The sequence below is a fragment of the Juglans regia genome, chromosome 11, assembly GCF_001411555.2.
Source record: "Juglans regia cultivar Chandler chromosome 11, Walnut 2.0, whole genome shotgun sequence".
In the NCBI taxonomy this organism is placed as follows: domain Eukaryota; kingdom Viridiplantae; phylum Streptophyta; class Magnoliopsida; order Fagales; family Juglandaceae; genus Juglans; species Juglans regia.
The window spans coordinates 36,418,104-36,441,248 of NC_049911.1; the positions used below are offsets into that span (position 1 = coordinate 36,418,104).

General features: G+C 35.6%; 3 protein-coding genes and 1 pseudogene across 6 annotated transcripts; 3 read left to right on the plus strand and 1 right to left on the minus strand.

Annotated features, from left to right (window-relative positions):
• Nucleotides 1-1,228: 1,228 nt before the first annotated feature.
• LOC109005227 (probable WRKY transcription factor 40) lies at nt 1,229-3,312 on the plus strand. The gene is made up of 5 exons (XM_018984048.2): nt 1,229-1,430; nt 1,523-1,578; nt 1,757-2,023; nt 2,154-2,270; nt 2,700-3,312. The coding sequence occupies exons 2-5, from the start codon at nt 1,540-1,542 to the stop codon at nt 3,063-3,065; spliced, it is 789 nt and encodes a 262-aa protein (XP_018839593.1). The 5' UTR covers nt 1,229-1,430; nt 1,523-1,539; the 3' UTR covers nt 3,066-3,312.
• Nucleotides 3,313-4,036: 724 nt separating this feature from the next.
• Nucleotides 4,037-18,508, minus strand: LOC109005173 (formin-like protein 18). Of its 3 annotated transcripts, XM_035682855.1 has the most exons (18): nt 17,973-18,508; nt 15,502-16,202; nt 14,158-14,379; nt 12,344-14,025; nt 12,104-12,233; nt 10,821-10,892; nt 10,253-10,351; nt 10,064-10,105; nt 9,618-9,698; nt 9,471-9,521; nt 9,293-9,374; nt 8,488-8,582; nt 7,697-7,768; nt 7,462-7,578; nt 5,705-5,773; nt 5,539-5,605; nt 4,587-4,981; nt 4,037-4,461 (listed from the first exon to the last, which is right to left on the minus strand). In XM_035682855.1, the coding sequence occupies exons 1-17, from the start codon at nt 18,043-18,045 to the stop codon at nt 4,794-4,796; spliced, it is 3,843 nt and encodes a 1,280-aa protein (XP_035538748.1). In that variant the 5' UTR covers nt 18,046-18,508; the 3' UTR covers nt 4,037-4,461; nt 4,587-4,793. The 3 variants fall into 3 exon arrangements, with proteins under 3 accessions (XP_035538748.1, XP_035538747.1, XP_035538749.1); XM_035682854.1 differs by having other exon boundaries at nt 5,539-5,773; XM_035682856.1 differs by lacking the exon at nt 4,037-4,461 and having other exon boundaries at nt 4,929-4,981; nt 5,539-5,615.
• Nucleotides 18,509-21,312: 2,804 nt separating this feature from the next.
• On the plus strand, nt 21,313-21,624 carry LOC118343824 (histone H4-like). 2 transcript variants are annotated; one of them, XM_035682862.1, is made up of 2 exons: nt 21,313-21,357; nt 21,409-21,624. In XM_035682862.1, the coding sequence occupies exons 1-2, from the start codon at nt 21,313-21,315 to the stop codon at nt 21,622-21,624; spliced, it is 261 nt and encodes an 86-aa protein (XP_035538755.1). The 2 variants fall into 2 exon arrangements, with proteins under 2 accessions (XP_035538755.1, XP_035538754.1); XM_035682861.1 differs by having other exon boundaries at nt 21,313-21,624.
• A 373-nt stretch (nt 21,625-21,997) lies between these two features.
• On the plus strand, nt 21,998-22,728 carry LOC118343810 (annotated as a pseudogene).
• The last annotated feature ends 417 nt before the right edge of the window (nt 22,729-23,145 follow it).

Here is a 23,145-nt window from a genome sequence, read left to right on the forward strand (position 1 = left end):
TTAATGTAACATTTGAACAATTGTAATGTTTTAATTATAATACTTAAATGTAGTTTTCTTATTTTAAATTTTTGGTTTACTTTATCATGATTACCGTTTGAACGTAATATATTTAGTTCAAACAGAAAATTACTTTTTATTACCGTTCGAACACATTTCCGAAAATCATTACTTCAATTCTAATAGATTAATAGTAGGTTCGAACACTATGCATTTTTTATCATTTGAACACATACTATTATGTTCGAACAAATTTATCATAATTCGAATGAAAAATGAACCGTTCAAACAAAGATTGTCGAACTAAATGTTCAAACAAATTTTTTAATTCGAACGTTTTTCAAGCATGTTCGATTGGATTATTTATGTTTGAACAAATGTAAAGCGTTCGAACACTTTCTTCATTTGAACATGATCAAATAAATTCGTGTCATTCGAATTAAATTTCCGTAATGTTCGAACAAATATCCGATTCTTCGAACAAGATTTTAGGATAAAATTGTTTCGTCCCAAAAAAAAAAATTTGTTAGAATGGGTCAGCCACATTTCATCCCTAAAAATAATTTTTAAAAAAATTTCATCTCCAAAAATTTTTTGGGACGGATTTTTTAAAACGAATTAAAAACAAAAAATTTTCATCTCTAAAAATCTGAGACAAAAAATAGTATTTTTTTGATGAAAATGTTCTTTCCAAAAAACACTCATTCTCTTGTAGTGGTGTCGTCTTGGGTTACTTTATCATTCACAAAACAACAGTAGCACTATTAGATCATTAATTATAGTCCAAAAGCTATTTATGTTTTCATGCCTTTTCCACGTTATAAAATTTTAGTAAAAGTTAAGGATATTTATGTTTTATTTGTTTTCGTAAATGAAATGATTAGATGAGATAAAAATTAAAAATTAAATAAAATATTATTAGTATATATTTTTTTAATATTATTTGTGTATTGAGATTTGAAAAAAATGAATTGTTTATTTTATTTTATGTAATAATTTAAAACAATTATAATGATGAGATGAAATGAAAAATTTTATAAAAATGAAATGAAAAATTTTGTAAAAATAAACTAGAGCTTCGTGTCATTCTTAGATAAATGAAGTTAATGGGATGAAATAACCAGGGCTTACCTCATTGATGGTGTGTCATGTTACGTACGTACGTGTAGATATATGTCTCACGTAATTTCGCCGTACCTTTTTCTTTCTTCCAACACATGGATTTGATTTCAACGGCCTCTTCCTTGCGAAGAACAAAGACCAAGCTTTCTTACTAACTTCCAGAGAGAGCAGCCAATAAATAATTGGTCTCTCTTCAATCGATCGATCGATATCGATCTTCGTGTACGTTCCTTGAACCAAACTAGTACGTGCTGCATCCCTTGAAGTACCATTAACCATTCATGATTGTCGGTGAGATTATTATTCAGGTACGTGTAGATCAAGGATTTCTAGCTCTAACTAGTATTCTATTTTACCCCAACAGTCTTAGTTCTTAATCATATTGATCAATTTCATTCAGTTGCGATCTGATCGAACATGGAAGCGCAGATGAGTACCACTTCTAATGATCAAAAGGTAATTTTCCTTAATTCTTGCTGCTGCTTGATTAATTTGCTGTGTCCATGTCATAAAAATGGGCAATTAATCTTGCTTTTGTTTTTTGTCATGGACGTTCTTCGTTTTACTTGTTATATATTCTTCTGAAAAAAAAATAAAATAAAAGAGCTAATGGAAAAGATGTTCCTCGATCCAGGCCATGGAAACTCTCCAAGCAAACTCTGAGAGTTTGCGAAAAGAGAATGAAACTCTAAGATTCATGCTTGGCGTTATGAACAGAAAATGCAATATTCTTCAAGCCCGTCTTCAAGCTAGAAAGGCAGAACAAATAATGGACATCAATTTAACTCATCAAAGCGGCTCAAACAACGAAACAAATTACAAGAAAGCACGGACACAGTTTCCGGCACCTAATAGTACATCACGAATCTTAGTGAGAGCTGATTCTCTGGACAATAGCCTAGTAAGTATATATAGTTCTATATATATATATGTTTATAATTAATTATATTGTAATTCGTCAAACTTGTTATGATATGTGTCTTTATTATATTATACAATATTAATCCTCGATCGTGAATTAATTCGATCAGATAGTGAAAGATGGCTATCAATGGAGGAAATATGGGCAGAAGGTTACTAAAGACAACCCATCACCCAGAGCTTATTTCAGGTGTTCCATGGCTCCTGGATGCCCCGTCAAGAAGAAGGTATAATATTTATAAATTTCATCTCTAAATTAGTAATTATTTTAAGATTTAAAGATCAGCCTTTGGCCTCATGTATAAAGTCGACTTAAATGTCAAGCTAAAAAAAGAAAAACGGGTGACGTTTTGATAAAAGAAATAATTAGCTTGCTATATAGATAGCTATAGGGCATTGCAACGTCGACGTTGTAATTTCGGAACATAGACTGCGTACAAAGAGTGCTTGATACGTACAGTGTTTTGTGCGCACACGCATCTGCAAAAGCTTCGGAAACTACGTTGTAATTGGTAACATGTTGTAGTCAATACCGAAACATTAATAATAATATATATATATAACAAGTTGTTGTGTAATTTAATGCCAGTAGTTAGACGTACATTTCTTCGATCCTTCTGATATGATCGTGATTCATGATCCCTGCCCTTCATCAGGTACAAAGATGCGTGGAAGATAAGAATGTTCTTGTCGCAACCTACGATGGAGAGCATAACCATGATGCTAATGCTAATTCTCATGATGTCGGGGATCAGTACTCTTTATCTTCATCAGATCGTATTGGAGTGGCCATGACGAGCTCAAATTCAATGCATGATATTTCTAATCATAGCCCATTTCGACCAGCTATCGCCCTTGATCTCAGTCTCTCTGGGCCAAACAAAGAAAATCGAAGAAATTATGTGGAAAAAGACCATCAAAACAACTACTACAATAAAATTGAAGAATGCGTGGCCTCTTTGACTAAAGATCCTAACTTCACCGCATCTTTGGCTGCAGCAGTTGCACGCTCCATGTATTAGCCACCCACCAGCCTAAATTACCAAAGCTTTGAAGTGATCGATCAACATCATACATGATCTTTGTAACTGTAAAGAGATGAAAATAGCCTGGAATCTGTGCTTAATTAAGAGTGATAGTGTTCTTTTGGGTGTTGATTAATAGTGTTGAGAATAAAGTTTCATCCTTGTAAAGATAAAATATGGAGGGATAAAGGGAAAAGGGCACTTGTGTTTGCTATAAAGTTTGGGTTCATCATTTTTCTATTCAACTGATTCACAAAGTGCCTCCGTTATTTATTCATAACGCCAATCTCTTTAGAATGAAGGGGTGATATCCGTATGAAAAATTCTTCTTATCAATCACTATTCATCAACCACACCCCACATCCCACACCCTATGAAAAAGTTATAGGTGTGGAGTGTAAGAGTAAATAGTGACTGATGCATAATATTCCTCTATTCTCATATATACTACAAATATATAGGTATGTTATGACACATCTTTTACTCGAGAAAACCATTGTCTGGTCTCAAAAGGGCCACATTAATTATAATTAATCAGAAGGCTCAAAAATGAAAACAGAAAATAGGTTTTGTGTTTATAAAACTACACAAGGCTGACGAAATTTATAAACTTCAATCGATAATACCCATGCATTAAATAAAACCTTTAAAAGAGTATCAATATTAGTACCTTAATCTCCAACTTTTGATTAAGCAGGAATTTTCTCTTCACTTATACTCTCCTTTGTTTATACATCAATGATAAAATTGCGTTTTCCACGAGTGTTGAAATGGTTTAGATGGAAACTTATTCTGATAGGTGTTCACCACCAAAGCTTGATAATTTCATAACCTTAACTATTTATTTGTTTTTATCTAATTTCTTCTTTCTGCCAAAAAACACGTTTTAAAAGCAATATATATAAATATATATATATATATCAACGCAAACCGTTTTCTCTACACGCATCCAAATGATATTGAACATAGTACATACTTGCTTTTCAAAATAGTGGCTTTGATACTGCAAAACTTCCATACCGCTTGCTTTTTAAGATGATGAATATTGCCCTTTCCAGTCATCTTCATAACAATATATATATACAAAAACTCTACGTGCAGTCACTTTTACATACTCTTTGCATACTCTATTAATGTGATTGACTGCATCACTTTTTTTAATATAAAAGAACTGTTTTGACCAATCACATCAATAAAATGTGCAAAGAGCTGTACGCAAAAGTGATTGTATACAATAGAACTCATATATATATATATATATATATATATATCAACATTTACATCCTTAACATTCCAAAGAATACACACAAACAATATTGATGAACCAGGAGCGGGGTTGGTAAGAGCATATCACAAGTGGCTCATCGAAAGGGACTCGTCAGCTCCGGCATCACTGCTCCAAAAAACAAAAACAAAAAAACAAAAAACCGCTTAGGATAATAAAACAGACATAAATTTCAAGATTCTTATGCTAAAACATGTTTCAAAACAGGAAAGGAGGCGACGTATAGGGCTTACTGCTTCAAAATAAATCTCTCCCAGCAGACACCACCCGCATTCCATTAATTGCTGATTTGTTATTCCATAGGATTAAACATTCTCTATGTCATCAATATCAGTGCTGCTGGTTGTAGTTTGTATTCTCAGTCCCCTAAGGGTTTTCGTCCAGCAGCAACTAGGTTATGTTATGTTGGTCAGGTGAATGTAGTGTTAATGATGCTTTGATCAATTAATGTTGCCATTCCTGATGGTAATGCGCATAATGTGTACGGGCTCCTTTTTGTTTGTAAATAACATCAGCTTCTCACTTTCTTTCTCCTTCTCTGCTCTCTTCTTTTCAAGCTCAATATACTTGCAGTTTTCCTCGTGTGCTCGTACAAACATCCTCACAAAGTTGAGCAGAGTAGATACGACTAAGTCATGACAAATAAAAGCAAAGATAGTAAATGATATTTCCTTAGAAAGGAAAAGGCCAATATGCTAAATAGGATTCAGAAATGTAAAAGCAATAGATCATATCCACCAAACAGATTCAGAGATTACTACAGCTTGGCATGAAGAGGATTCAAGAAATGTAAAGTACATCAAGCTAATAACTATTGATGGGCACTGATTTTGAGAAATTCTAAAAGCTAATATAAATTAACCATAATATGCAATTAATTGTTCCTCAAATCAATAGGAGCATGTTTAGGAACATCGCTGAAACTGTTAGTAATTGACTGCTACTGATTATCAGAGAAACAAAAGGGTTGAAAGGTATTCAGGAGAATTATTAAGTATAAATAATTCATCATTAATGCATTAAGAGCTTCTTCTTCTTTTAGATTTTCTTTCACTTCTTTTTCCTACTGCAGTTTGGACAGTTTTTTTTTTTTTTTTGGAATAACTCTCGGCAACTGTGCACCAGCTGGAAATTGAACCTTTGAACAGAAATAAAGCCAGCAAAAGGTGTTAAGGCCAAAAATACCTTGCTCAAATGGACAACGTGCTGGATCTTCCCCAAAATAAAGAGCCAGTGCATCTGCATTTCTACCCTGAAAGCTTCTAAATTCAGAAATGTCTAGTAATGCTTCTGTACCGTCTTGCAAGCACCGCATTAACCCAATTCCAATCAAAATGAGCTTGATACGTACCGCACTAGAATAAAGTGAACCCAAAGACCTCACCTCAGCTTCAGCATAACTAAGGAACTCCTTTATAATCTGAATATTTCCCAATGAAGGATTTAATATTAATGAGTGAATTAATTGTAATCATAAAAATCAAGGAAAATACAGTAATTTAAATTCAAAAGCAGGTTTCAACAAACAGAGTGTTTAAACAGGAACCCTTAACAGACATGTCAACTAGAACTTATTATGTTCATGATCCTTCATCCAGTAAAGCAGAAAATACTCCAATTTCCCACTCTAATATGAGATAGGAAAGTTTACTGGCGATAGGTCAGTATGAAGCGATTCATCGTTCATTAGGTATGCTTGATAGATCATCAAAATGCTATGAATGGAATAAAAAGTTGGTTCATTTAAATGGTTGAAATAAATAACTCCCCTTCCCTGCATTTCAGAACCTAAATACAGCCAATGAGAAATGTATTTTATATGTGTTAGTTGGCCTAAGCTGTAAGATTACTGCTGGGCTGGGGCTCAGCCTCCAGATTGTATGTAAAATAAGTTTCTGCCTCATACAGGTCGGCCAGAGACTAAGGAGATTTGGGAGAGATGGGGAGACTCAGCAGCCACCAATCAGGGCTTGGATAAGTCTTGAAGTCAGAACCCTTCAAAATCTATAGTTAGACAAGAAGTAAAAAAAATCAGTCAAGTTCACAGCTGAAACATAAGGCCTCATTTGTTTGACCGATTACTTAAAGATATTATTGAAATTTCTATTATAGAGAAGTCAATGAGGGCTAGCCCAGACGAACCTCTTGTTTCTGTAAGAATAGGGCAAAGGTTAAATACTGAGTTCAAGATGCACCGGGAGTAAGTTCTTTTTTTCTAAGATGTATTTATCATGACAAGACTTTCATGACCTCATGTTTAATCTTATTACCATGTATGTAATGTAATATGATATTTTATGACTGTTTCGGCTTTCAGTTATAGTCAACATGGGTGACTGATTTTGAGTCAAGGAACTCAACTACTACAGGGAACATCTTCTGATTCCTCGCTTTCAAGATCAGTGGCAGGAAAATATTAAATTTATGTCCTAAGTCCTAACCACTTCCCCTCCTTTTGAACACAATGATTTTAACTACCCAAGCCTGGGAAAAATGTTTATTTACTTTTTTTCACTCTGAACGTGGAACAACTTTGATCAGGAGTCTCTACTAAATACATGCAGTCGCACTACCTTTCAAAAGGAGAAACTTTAGAGGGGAACCTTGGGCTTGTTGGAGGCAATATATACTCTACTTCCGCTCTTCCTGGGCGTTCTTTCATTACCAATCTCCTAAAGAAATTGTTGATAATGACTCTTTCAACTACATTCACTTGCCACAAGATTGAATGAAATGAAATAGAAGATAATCTTTCTGAAAAGGAAATGGGGTTTGATTAACTCCGGTACTTTTCATCTAGGAACTAGACTCTGATCCATAGGAAAATAGAAAGGCGGTCTAGGGAAAAAAATGAAAAGTCCATGGAGAAGAATTGTTGCACAAATTACAAAATAAAAATAAAAATCATATCTTAGACAGGCTTTAGAAAGGTAAGGGATGATATTGGTCTATCACAAGGGGTCCAGCTAATATACTTTCAGTTCCTCGAAAGCATATTGCATGCTACAAATCAATGCATCCATCAGCTGAAGGAAAATAATGCAGAAAGAACTCAAAGAAGCTTCAACAAAATATATGAATCACATATGCAGCTGATGCATAGAATACCTTGCAAAAGTTATTAGATACATGCCCGTCATTTTCCGAGGCAGTCAATTCCTGTATAACCTTCTCCAGTCCCTTACTAATGGCCTGCATTTCCTCGGCCAAATATTTCAATTGTATCTGCATGGTAATGAAGCTTTAGATATTAGCTACAAAGACATAGGATACGGGGCATTAATTGTTTCCACAAGATCGATACCAAAAAAAAAATATAAACAAAACAAAAGAAAAATAATACCTTTGTTGAAGCCTCCAAATTCACAAGGTCTTTTGAAAAATCTAGAAGTTCTGGCAACTTTTCAGCGAGTACCTACAGATTTTCAAGCAGGAATAGATTATTAATAAGTAGATATGATTTTACCCCAAGCGAAGTGTGCAGAAGTGCCAATTTTTCAATGCTGACTGAGCTGGAGAAGCAAAAAGAGTAGAACGAGACCAAAGTCATGGAGGGGGGGGGGGGGGAGAGGAGGAGAAAATCACAGAAGATGTACCCAGTTATCAATCAAGTGATTAGATCCCTAGACACCTTGTAACATAAAGTTACCTTACATATGACCTGGTGGTGCAAAAGGGTCCACGTAGTAAAATGTAGTAAAATCAACTTCAGAGTAGGTCTTACCTCTCCACCATTGAATCAATTCAACCATGGACAAAAGCTTTAACTCATCATGCTAGTAAATTTTTAATGATACAGGACTAGCTCCTTGTAAGGAGACTCAAATAATCATATATTCTAAAATAATTGTTATCGTCTTATCCTCTCCATCCAAATGCTCTCTCCATTCAGCTGAACCAGCTTTAACAGCATGGCAAATGATTGTGAAGACATGCCAAATGATGAAGAAAAGATTCAAACTTTTTGGTCTTAACCTTACCCAAGAGACACCTTTGTCTGTGGGAACTTAAAGTGGATGCTCATTTAATTAAAAAAAAAAAAACTCAAAAGCGACAATTACACATGAAATTAAGTCAATGGAAGAGCTTGCAGAAAAGATGGGCATAAACAGAAATGAATGAAAAATATTCTACCTTACAAAGATAATGCATGAGAGTCATCTTGTTATTCTGGGCTCGTGTATCGGTGAGTTTAAGGAGGCTATCCAATCGAAATCCAATTGCAGAACCTGCAGCAATAATGTCATAAATTTATTGAAAGAAGCATAGTTAAAGGTAAACGTTGACAGCTGGTACTTTTAGGGAAAAAGTACTACACGATAGATAAATAAATGTTAACAAACAAAAATATACACGCACACGCAAATGTTTAGTAAGAAAATACACAACTAAATATATAAGCCATTCCAGATTTGAGCTCCTAGCCATGAGTTCATGGTTCAAACACAAAGCAGCATCACTTGAAATGACCCATATGATTGCAGGTCTGAACAACCGAAGGATGGAGATATTGGCACCAAATTCAAGCAATATCTACCGATAGAAAACTAAAATAAAGCAGTTAAGGGGAATCGTTTGGTAGATCTCAGCCACGTTTCAATATGAATATATAGGTCGCAAAAGGCCAACAACTTGAGGATACACTATTTTCCAAGGGTTTGCTTTTTGCATTCCCATTAGACCCAGGATATGGTCACCTGATAGCTATCTTTCAGGGGAAGATGGGTTTTTTTTTTTTTTGACTTGAGGTTCTACATTTTCTGTCTTTTCAAATGACAAACCTATATCACATACCATTTCAAACTCAAGTGACTTTATCACCACTGCTATGGCTCTTTTCATATATAAGTTCTTGTATACGGTATCATTGTACTTCCAAAATTAATATGCCTTGAGATGATGCCCAAGTACAAGACGCTAAAAAGGAATTTCCGCTCACCTCTTGCTGTTCCATGGTTCAAAGCATTACCCAGCGAAAGAATGGTTTGCATGATTCTTTTCAACTTGACTGAATTTCTGATCTGATAAGCACAATAGTGAAAATGACGTCAGGTATGAACTTTTTCACAAAAAGATTTTAAAGATACAAGACAATGGAATGTGAAAAAGTAGCTCGCCTCTTCAGATGCAGAATTGACAACATTCAAATTATTTCTAAGATCAGAAACCTGTGAGAATACACGGGAAGGGCTAAAGTAAAGAAAAAGGACACCCAACAGCAACATAAAGCATGTAGAAAAATGATAAATATATGATCATCTGACCTGAGCACGAAATTGTATCTTAAAGGAGAAAACTCTCAGCTTTGACTCTACCCGTGGCACTTTCATCAATTCTAAGAAGAACTATCAGGAAACAAGCAAGTCAGTTATTCAGAGTGTGGTGGAAAAAGACAGAACTGAGATATTTATGAAGTTCATGACAATTCAAATATTAATATGAAAAAAAATATATCAATACAGAAATAGGACTTCGAGTTGAATGGTAAGCTCATAAATATGCAATTGACAGGTCTTGGAAGATCATCCATATATCTTCTTTCCTCATATGATATCAATTGACGAAAAGGATGATTGATGTACAATTCAAGACCAACATCTTGCCCATTCAATTGGAATGGAGGCATCAGCCATGCTATGTAAAGAATAACTTATATGTCAGAAACTATGAAAAAAAAAAGATAGAATCCAAAAAGATAGAATCCCCATACCTGTTCACATTTTCCCAAGTTTTCCTTATCTCCAACATAACCCTGAATATTAAAGCGTGATGATAACACAAAAGCAACATAAGAAAATATCAGCACACTGTACTCAGGAAATTGAGATAAAATATTCAGTGGGTACAATATGCAGACATGAGGACTAGAAAATTTAAACTGAAAGAAAAGGCCCAATACCTTTAGTAATTCTATCTCTTCTTTCGTTGGACAGAATTTTATGAGGTTCTCAACCTGATCAACATCTAGCGCTGATTCATCCAAGGCAAGGACTGAACTCTAAAAAAGGTCAGGGAAGCAATAAGGTAAGAGGCCTAAATGAAGACCTGTTTATTGACTTGGATATCGGATATCACTTTCAAACATCTAGGAGTGGTAAATATAAGCTTCTGTAAGCTCTTCAGATAAAAAGTGTTCAATTGTTTATCTTTGCCCGTGATTGTGTCTCCAGAAAGTTATGTTCAAGATTCAAGTCAAGAGATACTAAAAAACATAAAACAAACATTACATAAAGTTTAGAACAAAGAAACCATGTATTTGAGGTGGACACCGGATTAAAAATTGAGCAGCATATGCAGGACCACAACTCAGGGAAAAAGACATGCATAAATAAAAATGAACAAGCTGGAAACTTAGATATTTGGCTTTTCAAAACTGTAACACATATATAGCCATACAAAATCTCGAGTTCAACACAACTATTGAAGAAGCATTTATGTAAAAATAAATACCATAAGGTGTAGCATACCACTAATTCTGGCAATGGGACTTTAACTTTTGTGAGCATGATTTCACAATTATATGCTCGCCTTAGCTCAATCTGCAAGAACCAGTAAATTCTCTGTTGTTAAATTAGAGGTTCCATCAATGCCTTTTGGAAGAACCAAACATATTGAAATTGGCTGTCATTTCATTCAATAAAGATTCTGACTAAAGATATATCTAAATCATTTGTAACATCTGAAGACCGACTTGCAGATATGTTTACAAAGTCTTTAGGTCGTAATCGGTTGGAGTTTTTCTATCGGTAAATACGAATTTTATTAAAAAAAGGTGAAGCCAAGTCCACGGGAATCGGATGGAGTTTATCTGTTCCAGGTTGGGTTTATACACTCAAACTTGAGGGGGAGTGCTAAGGAAAGAAATCCTTGTGGTAAATGTTTACAAGCACCCACATCATAAAGTATTACGCACAAGGGTGTACTGGTCAATTTCATTGTTAGAGCATCTCTGCATTTACTCTCATTTTTTGCAAACCCTAGTCCTGACATATACAAATATAAGGAAGAGAGATCATGCAATGTAAAACGTAAAAATGTAATTAAAGATTAAGACCCACTAGTTTCTAATTAAGCAAATTCGAAATGTGTTAGAGTAATGATGATAATCACTTCAATCTTCAACCCAAATCTCTGTATTCTGTTATGGTCTCATATGATTTTATAATGGTTGGCCGGCGAATCAGCACTACTACTTAGTTTTGTTTAATGAGAAGTTATGGCATGAAAACCGTTATCTTATCAAAAACAGAAAGATTACAGGGGGAAAAAAAAGAGAGAGCTTCTTGGTAGCTGGGGGAAAATACTGCATTTGACATTAAAACTCATTAAAAAAATGAAGTTCTCTTCTGCCCCACCCAAAATAAATTAGATACAACTACACATAAATTAGATACAACTACATTGGGGAGCTTCACTACACTTCAAACTAACTTTTTAACAACTAACCAATTTGATCGCTTAACTTTTTCTTAATTATTTATTGGATGGTCACTTAAACCCATCCAACTATAAGAGTTGGAAAAGGAAATTCTGTGGTTTTTCTTTCTTTCTTTCTATCCTTTTTTCAAGCCCGTATAGTCCAACCCCGGCACAGCCCCTTGAGGAAAATTACCAGCCAGAACCAGGTAAAGCCTGGTCATTTCACAGTATTTTTATGTCATGCCAGCTCAAAGTGTAAAAAAATAGTTTTGAGCCAATGAAATGGAAAGAAATTACAGTAAGCTCCATCCTAAGAGAATTCAACACTAACCAGCTGAGCCTTTTCAAGCTTTGATCTGGAAGCACGACAATTTGATTTTCCACCAGTGCTTCCATGTTCGGAATTTGGAACAACTGCAGAGAAAAGACTCTCAAGCTCTGACATGTCAAAATCTGGAGCCCTGGCACCGATAAGAAAGAATATGAACAATAAAATGTCCGTGAGAATCATAGGACTGAAAAGACTTCTTAAACAGTGAGGGAAAAAATGGTTGACAGAGAAGATGCCTACTTGGAAGTTTCATCAGCTTTCTGTGCCTCAGCCCATAAACTTCCTTGCATGGCTCGTGTCAACTTTAACCAATGATATGGTTTCAGATTGGTCTTTTTAGCAGAGGCTTGATTTCTGGGATTTGCACGTGATACACCCCATCCCTTTGAACTGAATGTAGAACCAGAAGGCGGTCCAGGAATTGGAGGCACTCCAGTAGCTCCAGAGTTCAACTTTGGAGAGGCACGACCAGCTTTTGTCAACCCATTGGAAAAGGGAGCTGGAGGGGGTGGTACAGGCGGAACATGAGCAGAATTCTTTGAGGAAGAATCATTCAGGGCAGAATTAGGAGGAGGAGGAGGTGATGGTGGTGCCAAAGATAGTTTAGTAGGACCTGAGGCAGGCCTGGAGCCTGGAAGAGGTGGAGGCAGTGGGGGGGCAGATGTAACTGCTGTGTTCTTCTTCACACACACTGCAGAATGAACATCACAAGCATGTGAAGAAGGAATTGCAGGGGGTGGAGGATGGGAACCTGAAAATGAGGTCTTGAGAGATGATGGAGCTGTTCCCGAAAGTGGAGGTGGAGAGGATGGGAGATTTGAAAATGAGTTTTTTATTGTGGAAGATGGGGATGTTACAGACAAAGAAGGGGGTAGGGGTGGGGGTGGGGGTGGGGAAGGGGGAGTTGAAAATGAGTTATTGACAGATGGAGATGGAGAAACCCCAGAAAAAGGAGGGCAAGGGGGAGGGGGCATTGAACGAGGACTTTTAAGAGCATAGAATGGAGACGCCCCAGCAAAAGGAGTGGGTGGAGGATGGGGGGGAGGGAATGATGACTGAATAGTGGTCCCAGGATGTTGAGTAGGCGAAGAATCTTTGGCACTTGAAATCGGTAGAGGCACCGACAGAGAGGGAATAGCTGCAGAAGTATTGCCGATATTTATAGGAGCATCAATTGAAGATTCTATTGAGAAAGAAGGGAGTGGAGGTGTCAGCTTTGAAGGAATGGGTATGTTACTCAGCTGTACAGGTTTCATTAAATTTGAAATAGAAGGAGCTGAAGAAGCAGAAGTTAAAGCTACTGTCACCGCATGCTTGACTTCTTCACTATTAGATGCAGCATGATCATGCAACAAAGCTGTAATTCCAAGGGCCGAGGGTGCACTATGGTATCTTGATATAGGTACAGGGGAGCCTTGCAAAGAATTAGAATATGAAGCTGGAGCTGGAGCTGATAGGGAAGTTGGAGGTCCTCTTTGGGAGATGATCTTAGATTTTGCAGGCCATTGGAAAGTGAACTGCAACTCTGGAGCTTCAATCTTCTTCCTAACTGAATTAGAATCGAGCCATGAATCTAAAGAGGGTATAGACTGTTTTGCCTGAGCCATCAATGTGAGATTCCTGTTGTTTTGTTCTGAGGCCTTCGATTCTGATATTAGATTTTCTGGAGTTGAATCCAGCAACAGGCTACCTTCTGCAGTAGGCAAAGAAATTGTCTCCAATCTTTCCTGAAGGAAAGTAGATGTTTTGATTTGCTGGAGCACATTCAATGCCGCATCTGCCTTTGGATCTAGCCAATCTACATTGCTGTAGATCTCTTTAACTTTTGCAAATGCTTCCACAGGAAGGCCTTCTTTCTCTTTGATACCAGGTAAATCAATTGAAATAAGAGAGGTAGCAGCATCCATCTCCGAAAGAAGAACCTTCACAAGTGGTCAGATCAAATAAGAGATTTAGAAGATGGCATAATTTGCCACTGAACACAAAGTTGTTGTACTAAACATAAAAAAAAAAAAAATTAAAAGAAAAAAAGAAAGGGAGAGATATATCTATACCTCTGCTCTAAAATCCTTGTGAAATTGATCCTTACAATTCCATAAGATGTCTATTTCGTCGCGGTTTATAATCAAGATATTTGATTGTATAAAAGCTGTATTGAACATGGCTCGAAACATCATCTCTTCACGTTCCAGATCTTCATCCAAACTGATGCACTCAAGAACAACATCACCTTGGACGTGGCAATTAATGTCAAATTTAACAAGTTCACAATCTGCCTGCGTTATAAGTAGAAAGAACAAAAAGTCACCAGAATAATATATACGTAATTGGAAAAAAATATGCAATTTTAAACTTCCTTTCATTGGCAATGCATCTACATAGAAAACAATAAGAAACAACTATCTATACTTACTGAATGGGGGTAACAAGTGGTAGCGATCTTAACCATTGAAAATGGTAAGAAGACACGGACTTAATTGTTCTGTCATTTTAAACTTGAGAGCATCAAAGTCTTTTTTTAATAAGTAATAAAATACCAAAAAAACAAAAAGGGAATAACTAAGGCACTTACTTTGACTAAACCTTTCCTAGCTTTAATGGAGTGCTTACATTCTAATATTTTTTTTTTAGAAGATAAAATTTACTAATGATCAATAAAAGGAAACACAAAAATTATCAAGGCAACCAAGGACTATACTTCGAAAACGAGGAAAAGATATAAAAAATTTCCTGGAAACTACAGCTTGGAAGACATAGGTGAGCTGGCATCCAGAGGTAAAGTGAATTAAAACATAAAGCCTTGAGTTCTTCCACGGTCCTTCCATTATCTTCAAAACTCCAATCATTTATTTCCCTCCATATGACATAAGTTCATATGTACTAATCTCCATCACTTAACCAGAACAGACCTATCTATAAATTCTGAAAAGATAAATTTACTATGAAATAATTTTTAAAAAATCATAGTAATAATTATAGTACTCAAAACAACAACAGCAACCAGAAAAATAAAAAACTGATAATATAACGATATCGCATGGTGAACCATCAGGGGCAAATTTTCATTTTATTCGCTGGTTGATTCAACTAATCAGCTGACCCATAATCAGAATGATTTCCCTGCACAGACAATTATATGAGGGCCCTATGACACTTGCATGCATTCTATCAAGAGAGGGTCCTGCATATGTTCATGTTCTTGCACACCACCCTTCAGAAAATAAAATAAGTTAAGAAAATAAAATGACACAAATATAATGAGGAATCACATTGTGGATTGAAGAACTAGCTAATTTTAAAGGGAAGATATCCTCTCCATTAGTGGCAACTATGAAATAAACCATAGGAAGCACAACCAATCCAAGTCAATAAGAAATAAATTAAATACTTAGATGGACCTGCTTGTGATGCCTAACAATTTTGCCCCTCCCTGGAGTTGAGAACAGAACTTTGGTTGTGTGATCAGCAGCCATAAAGGGATCCTGTCCATATATCCTAAATATTGGACAGCAACCACCAGCTCCATCCATTTTAGGAAGGAATCTAATAATGATGCAGTCCAGTGTAAGAGCCCTAGCCAGTGGAGGCCATTCTGAGGTGACATTTCTTCTGGAGACGTACAGAAGGTACCTCAGTTGTGAAGGCATTGAATTCAGCGGTGACATCAATTGCAAAAGTTCCCGAGGGGCTTGGTTGTAAATCATGTCCAGAGTATTTTGTTCTCCAGGGTACTGCTTCCTGTAAACCAAGAGGGCACCCAACATGAAAGCCAATACCGGCCATCCATCTCGTTCACAGTGCATCAAGAGTACATTTTGTTGCCCAAGTGACAGCCAACTTTCACTTGATCTTAAAAAGTGGTGAATCATCTCAATTGTGAGCAATGGGCAGCCTTCATAGTGACGTGGATAATCCATCACTGTCATATCATACTCAGACAATATGTTAGCAATCTGGCTCTGCTTCTCTCCTTCTCGAAAGTTGAAGACCATGAATGAAGCATCAGGTAAGTGTCCACGGAGTTGACGTACTATTCCTCCTATGTAGACTTTATATCCATCTTCTTCCCAAGTATCCATGGTGAAACAGCAGTCAAAGACTACACACGCAAACATCATGATCAAAGCCATTCAAGTAAAATGTTCTATAAATTATTTTTACAGCATGAAAATTATCAGCATAAGTTTTATATCCAATACATGTGTTTCCTCCAAAACCTACATAATAAGGCAACAAGTAAAGGGTATGCACCCATTTCATTTCTCTTTTTATATCTTCTGAAAACCAAGATTTATAGAATAGAAAAACTTGACTAAATGAAAATCTTAAACACAAACACATATATCTATACTTATATATATGTATCCATATATAGTAACATATGCTGTGAACAAATAAATAAATGCATATGTAAATATATGTGCACGTAGTTATGTGGCATTCATTGCAATACGATCCTTGGGAAAATATAACATGTCCAAAATCTGTCAGAGGTCACAAACCACCACCAAGGACTTTCCTATAATGAATTAAGGGAAAATTTGAAACATAAGAATGATTCAAAAATTGGCAATACTTCTTGATTGGGTTTCACTCAAAAACTTTATGAGTCAAGTTGTGAAAAGAAATTATTTATATTTCTGGACTGAATATAATTACTTATCAAAAAAGTATTTCCGGATATAATTTACCAGCCAGTCATAGCTTTGGTTATGAACACTGACAATCCGACATGCATTGAGCTAGGTTCCACCAGTTTCAATTGAATGAGTTCATATAATATTTTTCTATATCTTTTCTGCAAACATCGCTTACCTCAACAAGCAATTACTACAGCGTGGGTAAATATTTGTACTTTCTACCTTTTGTCATCACCCTCAAAGAAGGTCAGTAGATGGCAACAATTTATTTATTTATCTATTTATTTCTCCTCCCAAAAATTTTCTCGCGAAATATTAGCCGACAGAGATATACTAGAGTCGTGACAGACTTGTTCATTGACAGACCCATTTCCACCAGAACAAACTATGCCTCCAGAACAACCAGAATTTATTATGGAAGGATGATGAATAAGAACATATACCGTCTGGGAGGAAAGAGTCCTTATGATTTGTAATGATTCAAAGTGTTCCAATTGTGACATTGACCAATCCATTTGCTGTACAAACCTATATTTTGGATCTAACTTGAGCTTTAATTGGATCGTTACAAATGGTTTCAAAAACAATCTCAGTTAGAAATGTCAAATGTGCATTTCAGCTGTACCACCTACAACATAATGGCCTAACAACAACATCAAGATTTAAGGAGGATAATGTAAAATCTCGGATTCAGTATGGGGGTGTGGTGAATGGGATCCTACATTGTACAGAAGGGAGAAGCCATTGCGATTTATAATGATTCCAATGAATTCAAATGGTAATATTGACTAGTCTTTTCAAGGTACGATATAGACGTGACACATTTAGTCGATACAGCCTCAGTACTACATAGTTCATTGTCAAAAGAGGTTACTTCTATATCACCTACATTTTTAGTTCTTCCAACATATAACGTGTGGTATATAGACCACCAAACATAGACAAAATGCTAATAAAACATTGAGCACATTGAGAACTCTCGATCCTACTGAAAATTGTGTGTAAAACAATAAAGAACCCATTATTTTATATCCAGGGAACATATACTGTAATGTCCAGGGGTACTACTATCAACACCAATGATGCAAATTCACAGGATTGAAACTAAATAATAAGAATTTAACAGAAACACATTAATCACAAGTCCCATTATTTCTATCTTTTCTCGACGCATTAATCTTCAGCCCTCAAATGACCAAACTTCATATAAACTACCGAAAGAAACATACCATAAACCCTTTCAGAGATCTCGAAAAGCCCGTCGGGTGGCTTCCGATAAAAGAACTTACGGAACAACGTCATGGTGTTTCAAGATTCAAAAGAATACCCAACCGGGAACACCTAGAAACGCTCTAATACAACACTCGTTGCAGGAAAGCAACCCCATTTCAGCTGAAATACGCAGATCACAGGAACCCCACAAAACATAATTTGAGAATGGTCATGATGGTATTGAAGAGAGTGTATATTCAGGAACCAGTGGTATGGATCTTGCTGAGTCTGGAAGGAACACTTTCTGGGTATTCTTGTTGTCGTTGTCTTCGCAGTCACACTTAGTCCGTGTCGGAGAGACTTGGCTTTCAATCAAGGCAGTTAGAGAGAGAGGGAAAGTTAGATTACAGAGAGAGAGAAGAGAAGAGAGATTGGACATATTCTTACGTTATATATTAGTCACAAGAAGAGTAAGGAATGGTGGTTGTTAGAGAGGAATTAAGGAGTCCAAGGATCTGAGGTTTGTCTGCGCGACTGCGTCTGTGTTTGTGCGTCTGTGACTCTGTACATGTGCTTTAAGAAGAAAGACAAAGATTGATGATGACGATATGGCACGTGTGCGCGCTCCTTATCAAGAACAAAAAATTAACGTTCATAAATAATAAAGATGAGACGTGCTACACGGGGGTGTATGGCTCCAAAAAGATTATCTGGTCTTTTTTATTTTTTTTTATTTTAAAAAAAAAATCAAAATATCATTAAAAAATATTTTGAATGCAGAATAATATGTGCATCTTAAAAAAATGTGCATCTTAAAATTAGTTGAAATATTATTTTTGAAAATTCGATACCAATAAAAAAAATTAAAAAGAATGTAGAACCAGCATTTGTTGTAATTGGTCAGATTAAATACAACTATTATGGGTATAAGAAATCACGTAAAATAAATTTATAAATTGATATAATTTTATATAATATGTTAGATCTATTTTATAATAAAATATATTTATAATCTAACATATTATATCAAATTATATCCATTTATGAATTTAAATTCTCTTTATAACTCCAAATGCATTATTTTAGTTTAAACAAATTTTATTCATCTTTCCACACACCACACTTTTTTATTTATTAATATTACTAAAATGTTTGGTATATGAATAATAAGTAGAATAATTCAATAAGAAGAATAAAATTTAAAAAAAATATATAATATATGATGTATGAATGATAAGTAGCAAATCTCTTTAATTTATAATATCATATTTAATATGAAAATGTTTCAAAATATATTCAATCATGAATATAAATTTATTTAATAATGAATCATAACAGTTTTCTTTGAAAAAAAAATCTTTTTATAGTTAAAATATTTATTTAAATAAAATAAGCGAAAAAAAATTGAAAATAGAGGTGAAAAAGGTCCAAAAAGCCCTCACTTTATTGATGGGGGATATTTTGATCCCTTTGTTGACCAATCAAGGCCGCACTGAGACTGAGATTGAGAACACCAACTGAAAACTCTCTAACCCCACTGACCAGTTAGTGTGCAATGAGGACTGGCCTGCAAGCTACTCGTCACCAAGGCAGGACGAGATAGAAGTCAACAACTTGTATTTGAGGATAAGAAATTTGACGCTTAAATTATGAAATTAGATATTGATGACATGAATACAATGCAACGACATTATTTTTAAAGTCTTCATAATGAAATTTACGAGATTTTAAAGAATAAATTTACAATTATATCCACAAGTGATAACCCATCAATATCTTTTGGAGGTGTGTCACCTTTCGTCCAACTTATGTTGATGTTGTAATTAACATTAATAGATATTTAATGCAAAGTTTTGAATATCGTTTCGATTGAAATATTAAAATGAAATATTTTGATATTAATACTGTTTTGGAATATTTTATATATGAATAATAAATTATATATATATAAACTATATTCCAAATTTTAATTATAAAAACTATAAATTATTATTATATATATTATTAAAATTAAAAGGAAAGTCCCCAAAAGCCTCACCCCTTGTGTTTCTTAGATTCCTATAAGATTTTGCAGGCGTGTGTGGATGCAATATTATATACTCTATTAAAACTTGTTTATTTTTTCGATTAATTTAAAAAAATAATGATTTATATAAAAATTTTTGTGCATGCTTTGGTATGAAAGGACTCAACACAAGCTTTTTATCAAGTTTGACGATATGAGCTATTTAAAAGGTTTGACGGTCTAATATGAGGTTATGCAAAAAATCGAAAAGCCCTTCATTTCGAGTCCAACTTTACATAAAAATCCTTGTCAGTAACTTTAATTACAAAATTGCCATGCCACTGGGTTTTACATACCGGACCGAAATTTGCATGCTAGACGAAACATCTGAATCCGACCGAACGCATCGAAATGGCTGGTGTTTGACCTGGTATGAAACGTAGACCTCCCCCATGCCGAAACTGTTCCGGCACGATAAATTCCGATCGTTACAGTACGATATTTAAAACTCTAGTTTTAACTTTAACATACAATTTGTCTAATTTAGTGCCTGCTCTGCCACGGGCGATATAAATAAATGTGGTTGGACAATAATTATGTGACCATATGTTGTTTAGTTTTGTGATTGAGTATTGTTTTTATTTTTGGTGATGTGTTTAAATGTTATGAACAAAATGTAACATTTTGTGATTACCCATAGTTTAGTATGAGTTTGTGTTGAAAATATAAGACCAGACATGCTGATTTTGTGATTGCCCATAGTTCAATCTCTATTGATTGTCTTTGTTTTTTATTTTTGGTGATACACAGTGTTTTAATTACATGTCGTGGATTGTAACACTGTTGCTACATCTGAGTGGATTTGCTATTCATGAAAGCTTGGACTTGTTTCATGCATCTGCTATTCTATTAAGAAAAATGCTACTTGCAAGCGCATGGTGTAAACGGCTTGCAACCACACCAGTGCTTTCATTTTTCCTTCTCTCTTAATTTCATTTTATCTCTCTTTATAAATTTTCAGTTGTAATCCCTCCCTTTCCTTGCCTCCAATCGATCGACCGATCCATCTCCTTTCTCCTTCAACCGACCTCTCCCTCTCTCTTTCTCTCTCTCCATTTCCTTTCTCTCTCCCTCCTCGTATAAGTAGATAGCCACCATTCTAAACAAACTTCAATTACTATTTTTCTTTCTTCTTTTTTGGTATTTCTTTGTTTGCATTTGCGCGGATAGTAACTAAAAGACTGGATTAAGGAAACAATCCCTCTTTAGTCTTTCCCTATGGATCCTTACCAGTTAGCTGTGACGCAGCTTGCGGATTATAGTGTGCGATTCAGATCCCTCGTTGACCAATAATGTCGAGCCATGGCAAGGGAGGCAAAGGGCTTGGAAAAGGTGGAGCTAAGCGACACCGCAATGTCCTGCGCGACAACATCCAGGGCATCACCAAGCTTGCAATTCGGCGCTTGGCCCGCAGAGGAGGCGTAAAGCACATAAGCGGCCTCATCTACGAGGAGACTCGTGGAGTACTCAAAATCTTCATGGAGAACGTGATTAGAGACGCTGTTACCTACACAGAGCACGCTCTTCGCAAGACTGTGACTACTAGGGACGTGGTCTACGCGCTTAAGAGGCAGGGCTGGACTTTGCACAGGTTTGGTGGTTAGGGTTTGAGGTTCAAGTCTTGCTGTATGAATGGAAAATTTATAGGTTTTCGTGGTCGATTTGGTAGTTAGAATCTTGTTGCTTAACTCCATTGCAAAATGAAGTATTGTGCCATTATAGATAGTTCTGGAATCAATCTTGTAGTGCATTGAGTGGTTTATTGGATTTGTGATAACGGTTTGAAAATTACGCAAAACATTACCTTTTTCAAAACTATTTTGTGGAAAAAAAAAACCTAAAAGTCTGGATTTTGTTTTGCTTTCTAACATTTTGGTATTTAGCATCGGATTTAAGGGAGTGAATGCAAACTCAAGGTCTCACTCCTTAGTCTCCTCTAACCTCTCCCCCTGCCCCCTCCTTTTCGTCTCGATCGAAATGGCTGCTACAGTTACGTCAGTCTTCATGGCCTTGTCAATGGCTGACTCATCTTGCGTAACCACCTTTCCCTCACTCTTTACCACCACCACAAAAAACCCATATCAGATTCTCTCTATACCCTCCAAACCTATCAAGCTTAACCTCTCGCGCTCTCACTCTTCACTTTTTTCCCCATGTCTCTCCTTCAAAACAAGACCCAATCTTCCTCCATAGCTACCTTTGTAGTCCAGACCTCAGACTGAGCTCAACAAGAAGAAGAAAGCAACACCATCACCATTGACACCGAGGACCGTGTTTTGGGTTGGGAAGCTGAGGGAGAGGATTTGGTCATTGAGGGCGTCGAAGCGGAGGCAAAGAGTAGTGATGATGGGGTTTTTAAGGAGATAGAATAACAAGAAGACTGGTTTGTATAACCTTCAGAAGAAGCAAAAGTTTTTGTTGGAAATTTGCCTTGTGACGTTGATAATCAGAAATTGGCTATGCTTTTCGAGCAGGCCGGGACGATGGAGATTGTCGAGGTTATTTACAATAGGGAGACTGACTAGAGTCGTGGGTTTGGGTTTGTGACGTTGAACACTGTTGAAGAAGCTGAAAAGAGAGAGGTATTGTTTATTTTTATTTTTTATTTTTATTCCACGTAAGATCCCGATTACCTGCCGCTTGCACACCCCGCTTGTATCCAACATAACTATTCTATTAATGGAAAGGTAGTGAAAGCCACTAGATGAAATTTAAGCACTTTTTTTCTTGACAAATACCCATTACCACACTAGTTCAAAATAACTGGATTTTGTCGGGCAAGGAAATGAAATCTTATTATTGGTATAATAATAAAATATGATAACAAATAAATTAGAAACAAATAATATTATTAAATTAATAATAATCAATATGAATTTTGAGTGGAATAACCAAATGTAAAATCATTTGGTATTATCCAAATTATGATTTTGTATTTACATAATCCAATAAGAATGCTCTGCTCTTGATTCTATTCTAGATGTGTCTTCAAATAAAAGATTATCGTCCACTATACACTATAACACCATAACATTAAGCTAACGCCATTAGCTCAACATTTAACTAAGAGCATTGGCAATGATCTAGACATTGCCAAATTCAAATTTTAGCTATAGCTTTAAATT

Excerpts from the sequence above, each read along its gene's own strand:
- LOC109005227 (XM_018984048.2), top strand. The coding sequence starts at position 1,540 with ATGGAAGCGCAGATGAGTACCACTTCTAATGATCAAAAG. Across the intron at positions 1,579-1,756 it reads CCACTTCTAATGATCAAAAG|GCCATGGAAACTCTCCAAGC; the intron begins GTAATTTTCCTT and ends TCCTCGATCCAG. Across the intron at positions 2,271-2,699 it reads GATGCCCCGTCAAGAAGAAG|GTACAAAGATGCGTGGAAGA; the intron begins GTATAATATTTA and ends GCCCTTCATCAG.
- LOC109005173 (XM_035682854.1), bottom strand. The coding sequence starts at position 18,045 with ATGACGTTGTTCCGTAAGTTCTTTTATCGGAAGCCACCCGACGGGCTT. Across the intron at positions 9,699-10,063 it reads ACTTGGGAAAATGTGAACAG|TTCTTCTTAGAATTGATGAA; the intron begins GTATGGGGATTC and ends GTTTCCTGATAG. Across the intron at positions 4,982-5,538 it reads ACGTTGTCCATTTGAGCAAG|TCGTATCTACTCTGCTCAAC; the intron begins GTATTTTTGGCC and ends GTCATGACTTAG.
- LOC118343824 (XM_035682861.1), top strand. The coding sequence starts at position 21,313 with ATGTCGAGCCATGGCAAGGGAGGCAAAGGGCTTGGAAAAGGTGGAGCT.